Source organism: Strix aluco, chromosome 8, assembly GCF_031877795.1.
Source record: "Strix aluco isolate bStrAlu1 chromosome 8, bStrAlu1.hap1, whole genome shotgun sequence".
Classification (NCBI taxonomy): domain Eukaryota; kingdom Metazoa; phylum Chordata; class Aves; order Strigiformes; family Strigidae; genus Strix; species Strix aluco.
The window spans coordinates 6,547,090-6,566,969 of record NC_133938.1 but is presented as its reverse complement, the minus strand read 5'-3'; the positions used below and the strand labels follow the sequence as shown (position 1 = coordinate 6,566,969).

Sequence of the window (19,880 nt, the reverse complement as noted above, 5' to 3'; positions counted from 1 at the left end):
TGTTTGCTGTTTCCAGATTTGCTCAGTCTCTGCTATGTACACAAGCCAGACATGATGCAAGGAGAAGAACTGCATTGATCGCTCTGATTTTGCACTCCGTGCAAGCACTTGACACATCTATACTCTGTCATGTTGGGTGTTGATTACTGGGCTGAATTAAATGCTAATGAGGTGTAACTGGATGGGTTTTGAGAGCATTACTTTTTTTCTAGCCTTTACAGTAGACAAAATGATCATGAGATCACCCAGTATAATTATAAATATAGAAGCTCTGGTTTTGAGTTCTGATTTACATAGTTTTTACAACAACTGTTCCATATGCAGCAGAGCAAAACTTGTGGCATTTGGTTTCCTTCATACCTTGTTCCTGTTTTGAGTAACAAAAGCAATATCTTTCTTTTTATAACTCCTAACCAAACAACCTACATCAAACATTAACATCTGAGCAAATCAATAAATAAAGAAAAATCCACTATTGTTGATTTTGTTGGGAAGATCTTTCCAGCTGATTCTGGTGTGTGGCGGAGCTTGCCACTTCTATGTGGCACTCTTTCTTGGGAAAACCATCTGGGTCTGGGCAAGCAGTTCCAGTACACTCTTCTCATAGGAAAATTAAAAAAAAAAAAAAAAAAGGATGCTCTGATTTAACCGCCAATTCTGAGTCCCAATGACTGAAAGCCTCACCAAGCTCTTCTCTTAGTTATGCCTACTCCCAACAAATGAAACACTATCTCTCTGTTATAGTACAACCTCCAAACGAATATGCAATTACCAAGTTGAACAAAGGGACTCTGGCACTTGTTATTAAGTAACCACGGACTTAAGTGATAGCAAAATAGTGCTGCATGTCAAAGCTCACAAAGTTTTGAAGTTGAGTGAAACATTCCTTTTTTCTCTGTTTTCTTGCCTCATCTGTCAACATTACCTTAGCCTTCTCACTTGGACTAGTAAGTCCTTTTGGTGTCTTCCCAGAGGGAGAAAACTGGTTTGTCATGACCTCAGTGTTCCATTCTTTAATCCCCTTTGGTTTCAGAAGGAGGATGCACATAAGGGAAAAAACCCCACTGTTTTTGGGAGAAGTGACTGAGGTCCTTTAAAGAAGTTGCTGTGCTCCTGGAGGAGTGATGATATGCCCTTTTTACCACAAGGACAGATACGCTCCCTTTGTTCGGCTCCTACCTAGAAGAAGGATCTACTTCCAGATGATTTAGTAGAGATTCTATCAAACTAGCATTCACCAGTAAGTCTCTGAAATGATTTACAGATTCTCCGTTTGGAGAATATAAATGATGGAGTGACCTACATTGAGAAGCTTTAAAACCAATTCCAAATGCACTCAATAAGGAATAAGCAGTCTATATAAACCCCTTTTCTGTAAGTACCTCCAGAGGATAAGTATTACTGTTCTGTCCAGCCTGCAGGAAATTTCTCAAGGAATAATAGAATCATTCACCAATTCATGACCTTACAGGCTAACACAGCACCTACCCAGAAAGTTACAGGGCAAAGCAGATTTATTGAGAGTGTCTGGAACACAGAGAACTGACACCTGAGGAAAAACTATGGAAAACTTTAACAAATCCCTTAGCAGAAAAACTAGCAGAGTATTTTTCAAATCACTGATGTCATTCAAATTAGTGATAGCATCATTCAACTGAGTGATAGGGAAACTAGATGAAAATTTGACTGCCCTTAAAAAGGTTCATGGCTATTTGTTTTGACATTCCAGGCAGTTATTTTGTCCACTGAGCTAATGTAACGGGCAGTCTTTACAGTAGCTCCATCCTGTAGCTCTGTTATTTTTCAGGTTCACATAAGCACACAATACACTAAGCTAAACCATCGGACTTCAATTAAACCAGGTAAGTGGAAGTTAGTTACTGTGTTGTAGGACTACAGCAGCAGTTTTAAAGAACCTGCAACAGAATAGCATGGAGAATATTTTTAGACATTTAAGAAAGTTAGTAGAAAATGATTACTGTACCTTTTTCCTGATTTATGAGCATTTCATATAATAAAGACACAGATAAAGGGAGAAGAAAAGAAAATAGAAAGTTAAGAGATTTTTCTTCAATAATGCACAGATCAACAGATACAAGAATTTCTGCTTATTTTAGTAACCATTTGAATTCTTTTTCAAAACTAGTAAATGTCATTCCATTTGTGACTTTGGCTAATAAAAAATATATCTATTAGATTCAAGCAGTTAAATTTCAAAACCAGCACCCAATTTAATATACCCACTTTCAAAAGAGACACATTTTAGAACTAATTACAAATTCAAATATCTCAGGTTGACTTTCAAATAAATAAAACATTGTTATTGTAAGTGTGCTTTGGTTTGGAAAATGTGACTGACTCGCTTCTCTTACTTGTTTGTTTTTGCAAGGCATAATGTACATTAGACATTCCTTAATGCTGCACTGTCTGAAATGTGTAACTGCTTAAAAAGTAAATATCAATTAAACTCAAAAGTTCTGCCCCATAAACACTTGGCCAAACATTAAACCGTATATTCACTTCTTTGAAAAAGACAAAGGAACAACTCTGCCTGTTATTCTTTACAAGCTTTATGCTGAGGACCTAACTGGTCTACAAAGTTGTCTACTTACTTTCTTTCCCCATAATATGGTGATATAATTTTATCGGAGCCTAAGACACTAGATAGGCTCCCAACTTCTCTGCAAGACAAGTGAGAAGACTTGTAGGGTTGAGCCAGAATCTACCAACTGTACATAAGAAAAGAATTTGTTAACTCTGATGGTGGGTACTTAAAAAATTTCATATGGTTATGACAGATGTATTTTTACCTTTACAAAATTATGCCCAAAACCGAGATGCATTTACCTTCCACTGTCTGAACTGCTTCTGCATTCATTCAGAACAGACTTTATTGAAGCAACACAGGATAGGAAGCAAGACAATGACACACATTTCATACAGCAGCAATGACTCAGCTTTCACTCATACTATACCTTATTCTACTGCTGCTTCCTCTTACTGGAACAAGAACAATGGGAGAGTTTGCTGAGTAACTTATTCCTGTGTAACCTATTCTTGAGAAACTTACTCCTCAGCATGAGTAAGATAGCTGAATTTGCCTTTCTGTGATCAAGACTTTTTCATTTCTCAAAGCACACACAATTCAAAACAGAAGTACAGTTGCCTATAGCTGAGTTTTCCGAGACGCTCCTTGTGAAAAGGAAAAGTCAGCCTCCAGTTGCAGAACAGTTTGTGTACAAGGACCGTTGGAAAACTCAGTGCAACCCGCTCTATGAAATCATGCTTACGGTATCCAGGTGTGTTCGCTGATGCTTTGCCCGGTCGCTGGAATTGCTGAAAGCTTTCTGGCAGCCAGGATGCTGACACAGGTATGGCTTCTCCCCAGTATGACTCCGGAGGTGAATCTTAAGGTTCTCAAGCCTAGAAAATGCCTTGTTGCACCCTTCAAACTGAAAAACGTCATAAAAAATCATTGTAAATTACTATTAAATAAACCATGTGCAGCCACAATGAGAACAGTGTAAGATCCAAGTTGGACATGCAATAAATCAACCAACATTCAAACATCTGTTGAAATCTATGGATGAAACACAACATTTTGTGCTGTTCATTTAATCTGTCACTGAAGACATGGTGTGTAGCTCAGTAATAATACAAGGGTTATAAATATCTCACACGTTCTGTCTGAAGTACTGAATGCTTAAAGACATGGTGTCAGAACAGAAAAATTGAAGAATGAACAAGTGTTCTGATGAGTTCCCTTAGCTGTTAATTGGCACAGGAACCACTGTGGGCAATAACAATTAGCTGCTACTGACAGAGAGCAAGAGAAGCTATTTGTGGCAGGTAAAAACCTGGTTTCAGATGTCTGAAATAGTATACACTGGAGCAGATGAGCACGGACTATTACAAGAAGACCTGATCCATTTGAAGATCAGTCCAAAGGAACTCTGCTGTTATTCTGCACCCTTTTCTTTAGTAGCCGTATCATTCAGATCTGGTCTCAGCATTTATACAACCAGTAACCTGAGCAATTCTGACTTCTTAAGCACCCGTTTCATTAGAGAACTCAGTAATAAAATGCTGCATAGCATTCATAACAAAAGTCACTGTTTCAAATTCAATCTGAATAAATAAATAATTAAATTTTCCAGCTATTAGGCCAAGGGAAGGGTGTTCTGCATTGCTCACTGATAAGTTTCAGTGTTACAGACAACAGGCGACTGCAGTGGATGCACTGTCTGTAAGACAGGCTTCAGCAACTAACTCAGGTGAGCACAAAAACCTGCATATGCACATTCATGCACCAGTAAATCCATAAAGTGCACTCAGATACTTACATGTGTGTGCAAATACTTCTGTGCACACCTACTCACGTGTGGTGGTGTGCATATACTTGCCCACTTCACACTGCTGCTTCATGGCACTGCAGATCTAGTGTCTCTATACAGATAAACCCTGGCTCCTCTGATGCAAGACCTCAAAGAATGGATTTGAGAAACACAACCCAATTCACCTTCATATCAACACTAACAACAATTTTGAAAGAAGGTAGGTGTGTCTTAAAACCATTATTTCTGGAAGCCAGATTTTTTTGTATGATTCTTTCTCATAAAGAGTGTAATCCTGACCCTCACAAAATTAGTGAGTGCTCTGTCAATTCCTTCTGCTGAGTCAGGATTTTGTTCTGCAGCTTTTCATTCACTACCTGTGGTTCTTCAGATGGCACCACAGAAACTACAGTCTTGCCGATCTCTGTCACATTCTATTTGTTACGCACACACCTCTTACATACATTGGTGCATGTAAACTTCCAACGCAGCTGTTGCATCCAGCACTGCAGGCCAAGGGATAGGAAAGAAAAGCAGATGCAGATGGAACCTGGAATGTGCTGTAAACCGGAGGCACCTGATCTGGTGCCTGACAAAGGCAATTTCAACTATTGAAGGACAAAGGTCCGTCACATCCTGCTCAGACCAGTGTGTTTTAAGCATCTCAACACAGTGAACTAAGTGATCTGGACTCTCAAGCTAGCACTTCATTTTGCAGGCAGTGTTGTGTCTTTGGATGCAGATCGGCTCTGCACGCTACAGATTAAGCACACCAGTGCGCTCCAACACACAGGCAACCACACAGAGGGTTTCCTGGCAGACTGCAAATTTCTGCCTTTCTCCGCCACTCTATATGAAAGGATCACTGTGGCTTTTACTGCCCTAAATATTTCACTCCCTGGGCAGATATTTAATCTGTCTGAATGGCATATTTGGGTCTATATGTGCAGACAACTATCTAATATGTATGTATTTCCACCTTGCTCCATCACAACTATCATGGTCGATTCACAGTCACCTGCAGACATGCAGTCTACAGCTTCAGAAGTTTCTTTGGCCATGACTCCCCTCTGAACACTTGAGGGAGGCGGGGGAGTTTTGGAAGTGACCAAGCCACCAAGGCTTAAAAAGAAACAAACTTTCTTCTTAATCACCACTAAAAATCTGGCAAGGATTCAGAACGAAGCAATCTGAAATGTGCAAATATGCTGAAGTCCGTGAAAAATAAAGCAGAGTTTGGCAAATCCATAGTTCTCGTAAGACATTCCATAAAGCCAGTCTCTGGCAAATGGGGTTAATGTTCTGAGGTCCTAAAGATCATCTGTTTGCACTTTGTTCCCAGGCTTCCTCTCCCTCTCCATCTCCCTCTTCCCTCGCCACCCTTCCTCTCCCTTCCTCTCCTCTGTCTTCTTTGATTTGTGTTGTGCCCACAGTGTCGTGTCATCCCCTTTGAACTAATATCCCTTTCATTTTCAGTTCAACAGACCAGCTCTTCTCAGTTTTACTCACCAATATAAACCCACAAGGTAGGGTGAGAATCAGACCCAGATTCTACAAAATTATTTTGCAGCTCAGCTCTGCAGCCTCATTCACCTTAATCCCAGGTGAGCAGCAAGACCAAGCTTTTCCCTTCAGTTGTTCATGCTGTCCCCCCATGTGTGCCATTCCTTCCCCGCTACCTGAGCAGATTCTCCCCTGACTGTCACGAGTCCTTTCTATGTGCTCCACTCCCCTCTCTGAAGGCGTTTCTGGTTCTCACATCAAAAAGCCCAGCCCAGAAGGACATGAAGTAACACTCCTTGTTATTGGGTCTTTGGGACACTTCATACCCCTCTGGCACCAGAATCACTCCAGTGACACTGCACAAGATCCTTCTTGTCTCCATGTTATCTCAGGCCTAGAAGACCTGTTAGGTCTCAGAAGTAATTTCTCAGCTATTCAGTCATGAAGGGAAGATCTTGACCCTCAGAATGTTTTTCTAATGGATTACCAGTCTTCAGCTCCGTATCTACAGCCTAATGCAAAGTTGGAAAGTATGCAGAATAATCCAAACTAATTAAAGGTCCAGCTCCATTCTCATTGATGTCAGTAGCAAAAATTCCAATGGCAAATGTCCTAAAACATCTAAACCCAAGCTTAATTTGAAACATATGAAAGCACATATGTTTAAGAGTTTGCTAGATTGAGATTTCAGGAAGAGAAGGAACAGGCCCTACCATAAATGCTCAGTGCTACAATGTAAACAGCAACACTCAAACAAATATGGGTTTATTATCCTTTTACTGTGGTCAACAGCCTTTTTTTGGTACTAACATATAATCCAAAGGTCTAATGCCTTCAGCACTAAGGTTCCTCCATTACCACATATGCTTGGACCTTAAGGGCTTTTCTTATTTATATTATTATTTCCTAATTTATATTACTTATATTATCCAGCTCTGTTAAGCTGGGTAACAGATAGTGGGACAGTCACAATGCTGTGATCAATTCAGTCTAAACATGTAAGGTGGAAAAATACACCAGCAAAGAGAATGATATGTCTCCAGCACTCATATTTTCAAGGAGGCAGGGTTGCTAAAGGTAGGGTTGGCTAAACAGGAAGAAAATCAATGGAAAAGGAGTGGGGGCAAGAACCTTGCTGGCAAGTGATGAGAAGAGGGGAAGGTGATGCACAAAGGTGAAAGGCCTGAGAGGGAGGGAGGAAGGAAAGGAGTTGGTGCAAATTGCTGAGAAACATGGGGCTGAAAGAATCCACTCCGAGCTGCAGAAAGGTCTCCATTTCAAAGAACTCCAGGAAAACCTATTTCAACACACTTATTTCTTGCTGGATCTACTGACTGTGTCCCTTGCAGTTTTTCCCTACAAGTCCACATGTGGAAACAGCACTGCTTCCCTAAAGTGGAAGTGTCTCATCTGTACAGTTGTACAAGGACAAGATAACTTCACCTGGGTTGCTAAGGAAACCGTGTTCGGATGACTTTGTAAGGTAATTCTTGGGCTTCATTGCTACTCACCAGCACTTTTAACCCTTCCACCTACCCTTGCTACTCAGAGTGTGTTTATATTTATACATAAACTAAATAAAACTACTCCTGGAAAAATGGGGTGCTCATTCTCCTTTTCAAATAAATCTCCAGGAAGATCCATCAATCCCACAAGTGTCTCAGCTTCAACTACAAAGAACAAATGTTCAATTTCCAAAGGGCTTTAGGATGGTAAGAGCTATTTGATCAACTGAGAAGGCTACTTACAGTATCTCCCAGACATCTGGCCCCAATCTGTCACTGCTTAATCCTACAATCTTAAACATTTTGTTGACGTTTGATGCCTGGGATAACTGTAACAAACGCTGCATGATCCTCCAAGTCTGTAAATGTCAACAGAGCTCTTAAACAAGTTCATCAATAAAAATAATAATTATATTGCAATTACTACTTTTGTCTTTATTGTGAGACTGTTAATGTGTGCTTCAGACACTGCTATACTGCACACATCTGAGCACTGACACAAAACAATGCCACATGATTACAGTAAATAGCATGATGCAATTATTGGATTTTATAACTACTGCGCTTTTAGAATAGGGCTTCTACCAGGAAAAAATATGTTGCAGAAATTTACAGGAATAAATTAGTTCACTACCATATGGTAATACATATGCTATCTTTATTTTACACTAAAATCTCACTGGAGTGTAACTGCTACAGTATCATGCATTTAAAAGGCGTATTTATGAAAACACTAAACTATCTCACAGTGATCTAAACACATCACAATTTTCCTAATAAAACAATTTAATCTAATAACTGTAATTGCTTAAAATGTTTTTTCTTTGCTTCCACATTATACTTTGAATGCACCTGAGAATGCTGCCATGCAGAAATAACAGCATATTCCCAACAGGGTTTATATTATCAAATGTTTACCATTTTCATAAGCATATTTAATCACAGTCATGTCTAGAATATCTGTCAGTGGTACAGATCAGAAGAAATAAACTATAAACTAAACAGCTCAGACCATAAGGTGAAGCAGTAACTGACATTTTCTTAGGAAATGAGTTATGACTGAAAAAGAGAAGCCTTCACAGTTATAGTGCTAAATAGGTCCAGTGTGCCATTAGAGAAAGCTCATTAATATACACCTCTGCTCTCTGCTGCAAGATCAGTTAAACAAGCTGGCTTTTATTTATAGACCTAAAAGGGAAAGAGCAGGTCATATTGGCTGCTGACATCTCAGACAGCCTACAGATGGAAAACCCAAAACATTTCATTCCAAAGCATTTAAGACTATCAATAGGAAATCTTATGTCTGGTCAAAACATCTACAGGCCTTATGAACATTGTGAAATGTTCTTTCTTCCCAACAGATTACAAAATTGGGACAATTTTATTGAAAAATATGTTATGAGAAAAAGGATCCTGTGAGGATACATATCCCTTCTGGAGGGGAGGAAATAGTCACACCACTCTTTAAATAGCATCAATGTTTTATAGCACATTGGGTCTAATGTTGGGGACATGGCAGGAGGCACACGAGCTCCAAACCGTTATGAATGTCAGTAACTTAAGCACATGAGCTATTCCACCCAACACAACAATCAAAATACCTGATTTGGTGCTTTTTTTTTTTTTCTAGCTAACTCCTGATTGGATTAATTTTTAATTATCTATTGTAGCTACCATGTAAAGCCCTGATCCTGCAAATACTTGCGCATGAGTAATATGACTCACACAAGGAGTTTTATTAAACTCAGCAGAACTGTGTACATAAAACACATCCCTGAACTCTCAACTTCCTAAAGAATCCCAGTTCACATAACCAGATTTAAATTTACAGATAAATTGTTAGAAGCCGCTTTTTTCCCTTTGTGGTAACAAAACAATGGAAGATACCTGTAACAGAAAAAGGACCTGCCAATTTCTATGTTTGGATTTTTTTGAAGTCTGAACAATTTACGTTTGCAAGCTGACACTTCTACGTGATATTTCATTTGAGTCCTGGGAAAAATTGCTTGTGCTTGTTTTATTATTTGTATTACAAAAAAGTATTTAGGGCATTAGCCAGACTATTGTACAATTGGTGGTGTGTAGGAGAAGAAAAGGTAAAAAGGTTCAGAACAGAAAAAAAGAAAAAATCTAGAAAAGTAAGCCACAGGATAGATCCAATACATCCTTCATGTTGTTGGGTTTTAGGGTAATTACAGCCAACCATTTGACATCAACATATTGTACACCAGCAGTTCATTTTTCTTTATGCTGTTAGGCAGGTTGCATATTTCCTAATTAACATGAAACTGGGAAATACTAATACAGTGAAAATCCCGGAGGAGGTGTTTGATCAGCATACGTCACTGAATTAAACAGGACTTTGGGCTGTCTCTTTTATATCAATTTTATGAATTTTATAAGCCCCTAAGTCCACATTCCTGAACCCCCCTCTGGCAGTACCAGGAGTTATGGGTGCGCGAGGAATGCAGACCAGGCCCACGCAGGGTGTAACAACAGACTCATTTAAGTCATGAGGCTTTCAACAGCAACCAAGTCTGATTCCATATGCGAGGTGATTTCCACACGCAAATAGACTTCTCTGACTGCAAAATCCAACCACCTGCCTGCCAACATCCCCTGAGATGGGATTCCTCTGCTCTCACTGTACTCTCTAAAAAATGAACAGCCTCATTGTTTGAGCTCCCCGAGTCCCTGGGGAACAGCAGCTCTGCCCAGCATGAGGTCGGCAGCCAAGAGAGCCCAGTGGGAGGCATCCTGCTCCATAGGTGCCTGTACCTCTCCCCTGACTACAGAGGCAGCCTAGATTTTGCTTCTGGGTTTTGTTTTTTAAAGACAGTTTTACCTGTGTTCCTGAGCATATCTGGCATTAAATGTGAGTTTTGCCGATCATCTCTCAAGGTCTGCTGTCATACTGAGTGCAGAAGACCAGCTCATCAGGACAGGCACTGAGTAGCACTGGCATGTTTTGGCTCTCAAAAGTCTTGCTCATCTAATTTTAAACTATCATCTGTCAAGAAAGGGGTGAATGTTGTTCAAAGCACTGAAATATTCATAGATTTATTTCTTTTAGTACCAGAAGGTCTGGCACTTCAGTAAGCATTTCAGTGAGCAAACAGACCTTTCCATACATCTTCCAGCAAAACCCAAAATATCTGGGAAACTATCAGAGCATGCTATCATTTTCACAAGACCCTGTTGCTAGTCTTAAAATTCTTTTTAGAGTTTTACTACTTCAATCAAGTAGAAGGATAAACATTTGTCAAAACAGGGGTACTTGCATTTACTTGCTGCAACATACGAAAATGAACTAGTAAAGTTGGGGATATCTTACTATCAGCAGCCACAAATTTTGCCATAAGGTTTTGCTAAATATGTCATTTAGAAACCAAACAATTTTCTGAAACCTCATTATAGTTGGACTGAATGCAGTATTATGGCTTGCAGGCAAAAATAACATTGCATGGAGCAACATTTTAAAAAACAAAATGCAAAATTCATATGGTCATGTAATAATCAAAGAAGACATCCCTCCTGAAATCTACATGTCAGTCCCTTTATTTCCTCATATGTAATTGGGAAGCTATTATTTATTTGGGATTTTCTGAATAGCTTTCAAGCTATTTGAAATTAACGGACAACACACAATCCAAGATTTTCCGCTCCAATATCTGAAGCCAGATCTGCTTGTTTTGGGGACAAAATAAAGATTGAAAAACATCAATTAAAAACCCTGTCCAGCTGTGCCAGCAAAGATCTACACACAACATGAAAATGCTTCCCTCCATTTTTTTCAGGTTTTTTTAACAAAAAATGTATTTTGCTACCTGTACTTCAAAAACTTGTTCCTCTGGATCAGTCATTGTCTTACCTTACTTTTCAAGGAAACATTTCAATTTCAGTTTGCATCTAACATATCACCTATTTACACCTATCTCAGCTGAAACTTATACTGAGATTCTGTCCTACGCTCTTGCCTACATCTTTGTATTCCGGTCCACATGTTAGTCACATCTTTAAATACAGACTGTGCTTTTGGTCTGGGAGGCCAGTTACTCAGCAAACAGTTCTGTACAGAGTGCATTTCACTGACATGCAAGATGGAACAGGGACTCATCATTTACTTACAGGTATAAGAGTTTGCAAGTTTGGAGTGAAGAATTAATTTGCTTAAGATAATAAGTGCAGCCCCAAGACAAAGGGAGAATCCATTATGGTTTATGTGGACTAAGCAGTTGGGAAGGAAAAAAAAAAAAAAAAAGAAAAAAAGAATTAAAGAGAGGACAACAGCAAGAAGGAAAAAAAATCATTACAAAAAGAAAAAAAAACCACCCCAAAACTTATGGCTGATTAGCATAGCACAGCATCTTAAAAGGCCAAAATACCACATGTGTGGCATGTTACAAAAGAAGATTAAAATAAAGGAAAAAATATCCAGAGAACCATGAAGTCTCAAAACATCTGGAGTTTTATAGTAACAAGGAGGAAAAAATCAAAAACATAATTGAAAAAAGTCCACTGCGATACATTATTGTACAATGAAGCTTAATGGAATTGAAAGGAGAAGAGATGAAAAGGCAAAATGGGAGGGGGGGGGAGAAATAAAAGAAACAAGAAAAGGCATTTATATTTTAAAGATGTCACTGAGGGTTTTTATCCCAGTTATTAAAAATTACACACCCTGCTTCTGTAAGCTGTTCCTGTAATGTGTTGAGCGCTCTCTTTCAGCGTAAGACATTCATGCATGCTGGGGAATTCATCGACCCTTTGTACCCAGAGTAGGGGCACTTTACATTCCTGATTCTTTGAGAGACATCTGCAAAGAGAATGGCAGAAAAACTGCCTGTCCTGGTTTACATTCTGAATCCAATGGCAGATTTGAAGAGAGGCAGGACAAACATGTAAATTAAAAATGTTTGCTAAAAACAATGCGCACATTCAGGAATTAAGCAAACAATCTTAAGCTGTTATATTGGCATCAGACACTAGAATCAACTGTAATTGAAATACTCTGAATGTATTCACTAACAAACATTTATATGGAAAAGCGAAATTAAAAACTTCCCTCTTTTTACATATTTTCCTCTTTTTTAAACGAACCAGTAAAGGAAGAGAAAGATCCGCGCCTAGTCCAGTCCGCCTTTGTAACATGCCAACAGCGTGTCTATAAACAGGAAGGGTTTCCAATGCAGCACAGGCATGAACATCCTGGATTAGGTCTGTGCTCTGTCTGTCCCCAGTCAGAGGAAGATTTGAGACAAGCGTATGCCAAACCCTGTCTGTAACAAATATGGTGTAATCTGGCAACACTGAGTGTCCATCCTAACTTCCCACTCATCCTCCAGACTATTTTTTTTTTTAATCCTGCCACTCATCCCCCAGGCTACTATTTTTTTTTTAATCCTGGGAAACCCAGCTCATATCATTGTCAAGACCAATAAATAAATATGTTTTACAGTCATAGCTTGTCACATGTCATCACAGCTAACAAAGTGGCTCCTGTCCTTGGCAGATCAAACAGAGAAGGACCCTGTGGGTGAAAACTGATCTACAGTTGGAAATTGATGGCTACAGCTAACTAAACTAGTCAACCACAACCAAATTCTCTCTTAGAAAAGATGAAAATTACGAGTAAGGTAACTCTTCACCCACCTATGCGCTTTTTGTTGCAAATACAACTTTTTGTATGTAGTTCAACACAGATCATTAATTTTCCTCACAAAATTTGCTTCACGAAGTGGATAGCTTTACTGCTGTTTTTTTCTCCTGTTTTAGATAGGGTGGTGTTTTTTACCTCAAAGGCACTGTCCTTCTCATACTCTACCTGTACTCATTTCCATATGCATGTAATGGAGCTTTTCTATCAAACTGTTGTTTCTAAAGATCAGTTAAGAAGAATAAATTTTCCCTGCAAATTAACAACAAGCATGAAATTTTAAACACTGGCTGAATCTTCGCACAAAGTGGTAAGAAGGACACACAAATTTCTCCAAGGTTCCTCTTGGCAAGGGAGTGGACAAATTGGTGGGATTTTCCATGCTCAGATAGGCTCCTGCTCTTTTCTGTGCCATGCTGGGCCAATTTGAATATCCATAAATGAAGACTGGGGTTCACCCTGTAATCCAAGGAAGGTAAGATGTACATGATTATGCCCAACACTTCCTTGCACATGTAGAGCTAAGCTCTTGGCAAAGAGCCCTACAAGAGCTGCTGGTGAACCACCAGAAAAGCGAGATTGTGCCATGTGGTGGAAGCTTGTTATCACCTCAGGGTTGGTTACTTTATTCTGCTTTCCTTCATGCCCTGGTTGTGGAGCAGAACCTCAAGACACATGGATCACTCCTTTGCCTGCTGACCTCTTCCAGCTACACTACACCAGAATCCCACAGCGTGACTTTACACTGGGAGAGCTAGAGAGTAACAACATGGAAAAGAATATTCCCTTTCTGAGAGAACAGGCTCTCTTCCCTACAAATGAAGAACTTCTCATTTTACCCAAAGTTGCTAATTTTAGTCTTGCAGAGTTTTCATTTCATCTTGCTTGGCCATGTTCATTTCATGAAGGAAAAGCTGTGAGATGTATTCCTAGGAAAATGGCTTCAAGACCTCACCTGTTTTAAAGGAAGTCAGTTTTCTGGCTTTGTCAAAACCAAGTCTCTAAGCTTGGTTAGGCACTGCATTGTTGGAAGAGCCATGTTTTAGAGTCTGGAAACACAATTCTGTTCTTGCACTTTGTAAGACTACTATGCTTCAGCTGAGCCACAGCAATGGTCCATACCTAAGCTCCTTCTCTCTGGTAAATGCAGTACAGTGTGATGCCTTCTGTTAGAGGCTGAGCTCACTCCTACTACCGCACACTTCCATGCGCCAAGTGCATGTGCTTCAACACTTAAAGTGGCTGATGCACACCAACCTGTGAAGCAATTATATTGGGATTCTGTGCCTAAGCCTTCAAAGGAGATGTTAAATCAATATTTTGCTAACAAACACCCCAAAGTCCATTGCTACTTTTCACTCATGGTGACTCACTACATCCCAGAACACTGAACTAGCATGGGTAGTTATGATATTCACCAAACCCTGCTCCAGTTTTAAGTAGTGGAGTTGCCTTCTAAAGTCTATTGTGAAGATGAGCTCTCTGCTGAAGAGCAGACGGCGTGGCAGCAGTGCCAGGTCCCTTCATTCTCTATAGCACTGTGGGATCCTTTGGATAAAAGGCAGTATAGCAATGTTCTTTTCTGAATAGCACTTAATGTTTTCCCACAGTCTTATTGTTTACAGGGAGTTAGCAAGTCACTTCACTAATTTAAAATAGATTGTATCCCACATGGGTGGATAACAATAACACATATTGGTGAATCATATGGCTTTCAAATGATATGTATGAAAAAGAAGTGCTACACATATTGTCTGAAATTTTATTGTGTGAAACCACAGCACTTAGCTCCCTACCAGCTGTGTCAACAATTCAGTGTAATAAACTAATACAATTGTAGAATAACAGCAAGGTTAGTTCTGAAAAATGAAAAGCCAAGATGAAAAAAAAATGCAACAAGAAAATGTAAATGAATACAGCTGAACACCACTTCAGGTGGGAATAACCAGACTTGCAAATGATGCGACCTCACAAAATTTAGATTCTGTGGTTATAGGCTGCCATCTAAAAGCCCAAGAGGAAAAGGTATTATATGGATGAAATTATTTTTAAAAGGGAAGAAGAGCAGGTTTTGATTCAGTTCTGAAGAAACTGGTGTGTTACACTTAGACTGTACAACCATTGCAGAAGTATCCTATCATACTACAAAGTACATGTGCAGGATCAGCTTTAAAATGAAAGAAGAGTAAGAATTTTTCCTGGACTTTGCTTCCTAGGTTCAGATCAACCTCATATCCACGCCGACTCGTTCATATGAGCTGCTTTACACACATGACGTAGCTCCTGAGGACGCTGCCAAAGGACATTCCTGACATACTTGACCAATAGCAGCCCATGTACAGGAATGGCTGAATGAGCCAGGCTCAAATAACAAAGGTTTCACATTGAGCTGTCTCACATAATTTTTAATATGCTGCTAAATAAATAAATAAATAATTGATTAAAAGGCATTTTCTAAGATAATATTTTGAGGAAAAACTGGAAATGGAACTCAACGGAAATAGGTTTTAAATTGAAATGTTGAACTGTAGCCCAGAAATGACAAGAAAATTAAATCTCTTTTTTTCCTGAACCCCAATAAAAAAGTCTTAAACAGTCTCAGTAGACCACAGTTTCGAAAGAAATGAAATTATGTTATTGTCATGCATGATTATCCAACATTTAGAAGGTATCTGCAAGGCTTTCCTGAGAGTCATACCTCCATCCCATAACCTAGCAGGAAACCACAATCACTTCTGTACCTTACGTGAAGGACTTTGAAATGAAAGTGCCTCAAAATCAAATATAAGCAGCTTTCAACATGTGCATTTAATCTTCCTAGGTTAAGAAACACCCTGTGGCCACCACACTAAAGAACTGAAAACGTAAATTGAAGAAATTATATCCATATGATTAAGTAAGATTCTTAAAGAGAAACATGTTGTTAAGTACTTCATTGAGAATAAAATGAAATGCAGTAAAATAGAAGCTATTTGGAATAAATCACTGACGCACATGCTTTCTATGCAAAATGGCAGCGTTCAGCTCTGAGTGGACATCTGGAGCAAATTAGCATTATGTTGAGAATAATATAAAATTAAAACATTTAGTTTCAGCTTCTAAAATTAAATATAAAATCAGAGACTAATGTTGTGTTGGACAGCTCGCCTTGTGACTCTGATAGCAAGAGTTTATTTTGTTCTTAAAGTTGTTTATGCCTCATATCACTGTTCTTGGAGCCCTGACACTCCCAGATACTATCTACGCAACCAGCACCAGGCAGAAGTTCTATCTTGAAACGTGCTGCCGAGTCCTACATTGGACATTCAGAATGAGGAGTCCAAGGCCAAGCATGGGGCAAAGCAGCTTGGGTAAAACAAGAGGAAATGACCCAAAACTATAGGCAGAACTCAGACCACACCCAAGCCAAAACTCCCAGGGCCTGAATATGTTTCATTTTAATATTTGCATGCTGACTCTGCATTTTCTGGCTCTGTACAGCATCCAGGGTTGATGTGTTGAAGGTGCTGGATGACTTCAAATCCTTGTGTAGCTCTTAAAATATGCTGAGCTCCTCCTGGCTGCTCCTGCTGAAGCTACTCAATTCACGTGAGGTCTGATATGGCCAACCAGGAAGCTCTCCCAGATCCTATTGAGGTGCGGGAGAGAAGACTCTGCTCCTGGTGGGATCTGCCCTATTTGTTTCAGGGACAGAGGCTGTGCAGGAGGTTATCGCAAACCTATTTCCAAAGCCAAAGAAAGCTTCTGTCCCTGCTCCTATCTATCTCTTGCATGTGAGAACTTCAGGTGGTTAGGACAATCAAGCATTTGTACTGCTCTTTCCCTCACTTCCTAGAGAGATTAACCAGAGTGAAGAAGGTACATAAGGCTGTAACTCCCTATAATCACTCTACTCCACAACTGAGCCCACTCTGTCACTTGAGGGGAAAGGCAGCTGCCTTCAGCCTTGGGCTTGCTACAACTGGATACCTAGTCTGTCCATTTTGGTTCTGAAGCAGGAAAGAATAGTGCTTCTGCTTCCTTGAGGTGCCACCCTCGGCACTTGACAAGACCACAAACTTCAGAGGAGAAATAGTTTTTCTCCTGGACATCTTTTTAGATAACCTATTTCAGTGCTCTGCTCCACACGGCTTTACAGAAGTTACTGGCTTATAAAATCGCTCATCTCCAATGAGACAAAACAGCTACCAGCAGTAACATTTCTGAAAAACTCATGGCCAGAAGCCATTAGCATCCCTAGTACACTTTTGAAAAACTCACGCCGGGTTCAAGGAGCCATGCTTGCAACTGGTGCCATGCCAAGCACCCTACTGCTCCCGTCTGCCTGTAGATCTAGTAAGGGATCACTTTGGATCTGCCAGCAGCCCAACAGCGTGAACAGAGACAGCTGAGTGTCTAGGAAGTCCTGAACTGGAAAGACAGTTCCATGCAAAAGATACGACATGGTGCTGGCTGTGGGAGATTTGGTGTTTTACTAAGTTCTGCAATTGGTTGACCCTAAGCAAATCACTTCATCTCCTGTGTGCACATTAGTCCTTCATGCTTTCTGACTGTACTGGAATGCCTACTGAGCAGGGTCTGGGCAACACCAAGAGCCTCATGAGATAGTTTCGGAGCATCTTGAACTCATCAGTCAGTGGTGTAAAGCCACTGAGCCAGGAGCAGTGCTCTGCAGAATCAGGCCTTCTGGCAGAAGATCAATAACCATAACACCAGAGAGAATGCCAGACACATAATCATCTTCTGGTAGTTTGATAATGCATCTTTATGCTTTGAAATATTCTCCTAGATGTTTGAAAAAAAATAATGTCAAACAAGCAACCAGAATTTACTTTATAAAGCGTAAAAATAAGCTCTTTATAGTGTGGGTTATCTCCTTTCTGATATAGTTGGGAACAAGCCAACCTTGCCACCTGTTCCTGGACTTCCTTTAAGGTAGCCCTGTCTTTCAACATGAAACCTAAATTGGATGTGCACAGACTTGCTCCTGCACTTTGCAATGTAAACACCTGCACATATGTTTTAAATAGTCTCACACCTCTATATGTAAAATTTCAGACACCTGTGAATTGGCTTTAAATAGCCCCACTGGGTTTTGTGGATGGAGAACAACTTCCAGGTGCAGATGAATAAGGTTATTTCAAGGGCATAGGCAATGTACAGCCTCCAGTCTGAGTACATACTATACTGCATTTGCAAATTTAAAGCAAGACTTTAAACACTTGTCCTCTCTGTGACTCGTTAATCATCTACAAAATGCGGATATAAATACATTTGTGTCTCTCTGGATTGTGTTGACCCTTAATTCGTTGGGTTTTAATTCTCTAAAGCACTTTGAGGTGTGCACTCCACAGGCAAGAACAGTCTCGGTCTTGCTCTTCATACAGCTGCACAGGAAAGGCTGATTTTCATTGGTTTTAGGCTACACTGCTTTGTGATTCTTCTGGAGGGAACTTTCTTTCCATGTCTCTATTTTTAAACACTAAAAAGATTCTGTTGGTTTTATTTCAATTCTACCAGCACCTTCACATCAGAACCTCACAGACGGTTTCTTATTCCACAATTTTGACCAAGTTTGGCCCATCATTTACTCACACAGAATTCTGATAAAAACTTCCATTATACCTTTGCAAATGATACTTCATGTGAATAAACGCTGGGTACTCTGAACTAATCTATAGTAGTCTTTTTAAATCCCTACCCTTCCTGTTATTTTTTTTCTCAATTATGAAGTGACTGAAGGAGAAATATAAGATGGTCAGTTTATTTTTCTGTTTAAGAGATGAGTTGTGGAGTAAACTTGCTTTGATTTCACGGCGATGTATGTGACCGCAATGCATTCTTTGAAAAGGAGAATAAACTTCTGCATTTAATGAATGATTAGAACTTTTCCAAAAGCTACCACCATTTTTTTTTAAAAGCCATGTCCTTTTCTCCTTCCCCAGAAGAATGTCCAAAACAACCTCAAATTTCCATATGCACACAAACAGATATTTTAATGACAGTGAGGAAAGTTTTTCCAGGAGAAATAGTACCTTTTATTAGACCAGCTAATACAGTTGAAAAAGATAGACAGACTCTCAGCACAAAAGCCCTTCTTTGGATGTAAAACTCTCTCCAGACTGGCCACAAAGAATTGTAGGCAGAGACTAAAGAAAAGATATGTGCATCAAATTTCCAAGGGGGTCTTTGTGGCATATCTACACTAGCCTGAACGAAGAGTGGCATGAGCTCACTTCTGCCTTTCAGAACAGCTCATTAATTCAGACTCAGGCTACCACAGCTGGGCTAGCGAGCTTCCAGCTATGGAGCAGGCCAGAGCAAGGGCAGTGCCAGGCTTCCTGAATGGGCAGTACGTAGTGCACAGGTGTGCCACAGACGCAAGGAGATGACTGCTACACAGCCATCCTCTGGGGTGGAACAGGTATGGTTTGCCTTGAACACAGGAGGCCACGTAAAGACAACCTCTGCCTAGCACTGCTCCACTTTCTTTTTTACTTTTTACCCTTGGGACCAGGGAGGAGATTTTGTGGATCTCTCCTACTCCCAACTCCTCTCCCAATGGCTGCAATCCTGGAAAAGCCAGGGCCTGTGGGGATGGAGAGATGCAGCCTTTCTTTCTGTCCAAACAGTCCTGGATCAATGGTCTGTGTGGAGGAAGGCCCCTCATGTTCCTCCTTGTGAGCTTTCTGTGTTCTTTGCTCATTGCCAAACGTGAGCATATGAAATAAGAACTCTTTAAATTTCAGCTTAAAGGCTGGTGCCTTTTTAATTAGCCCCTAATTACAGAGAAGCTAAAGAGCAAACAGGCGAATATGCAGTTGGAAAACGTATGCGAGGAAAATAAAAGGGGCATGAGTGGTGGGCCTACTAGTCTTTCCT

The 19,880-nt window shown here is 39.9% G+C and overlaps 2 protein-coding genes across 3 annotated transcripts in view; both read right to left on the bottom strand.

Moving 5' to 3' along the window:
• Nucleotides 1–19,880, bottom strand: part of YIPF1 (Yip1 domain family member 1) — a 370,444-nt gene that overhangs the window by 166,702 nt on the left and 183,862 nt on the right. The window lies entirely within an intron of this gene.
• Nucleotides 1–19,880, bottom strand: part of GLIS1 (GLIS family zinc finger 1) — a 206,110-nt gene that overhangs the window by 38,591 nt on the left and 147,639 nt on the right. For both annotated transcript variants that reach the window (XM_074833182.1, XM_074833183.1), the window contains exon 4: nt 3,291–3,452. In XM_074833182.1, coding sequence (XP_074689283.1) covers nt 3,291–3,452 — 162 coding nt within the window. The remainder of the gene's footprint in view (nt 1–3,290; nt 3,453–19,880) is intronic.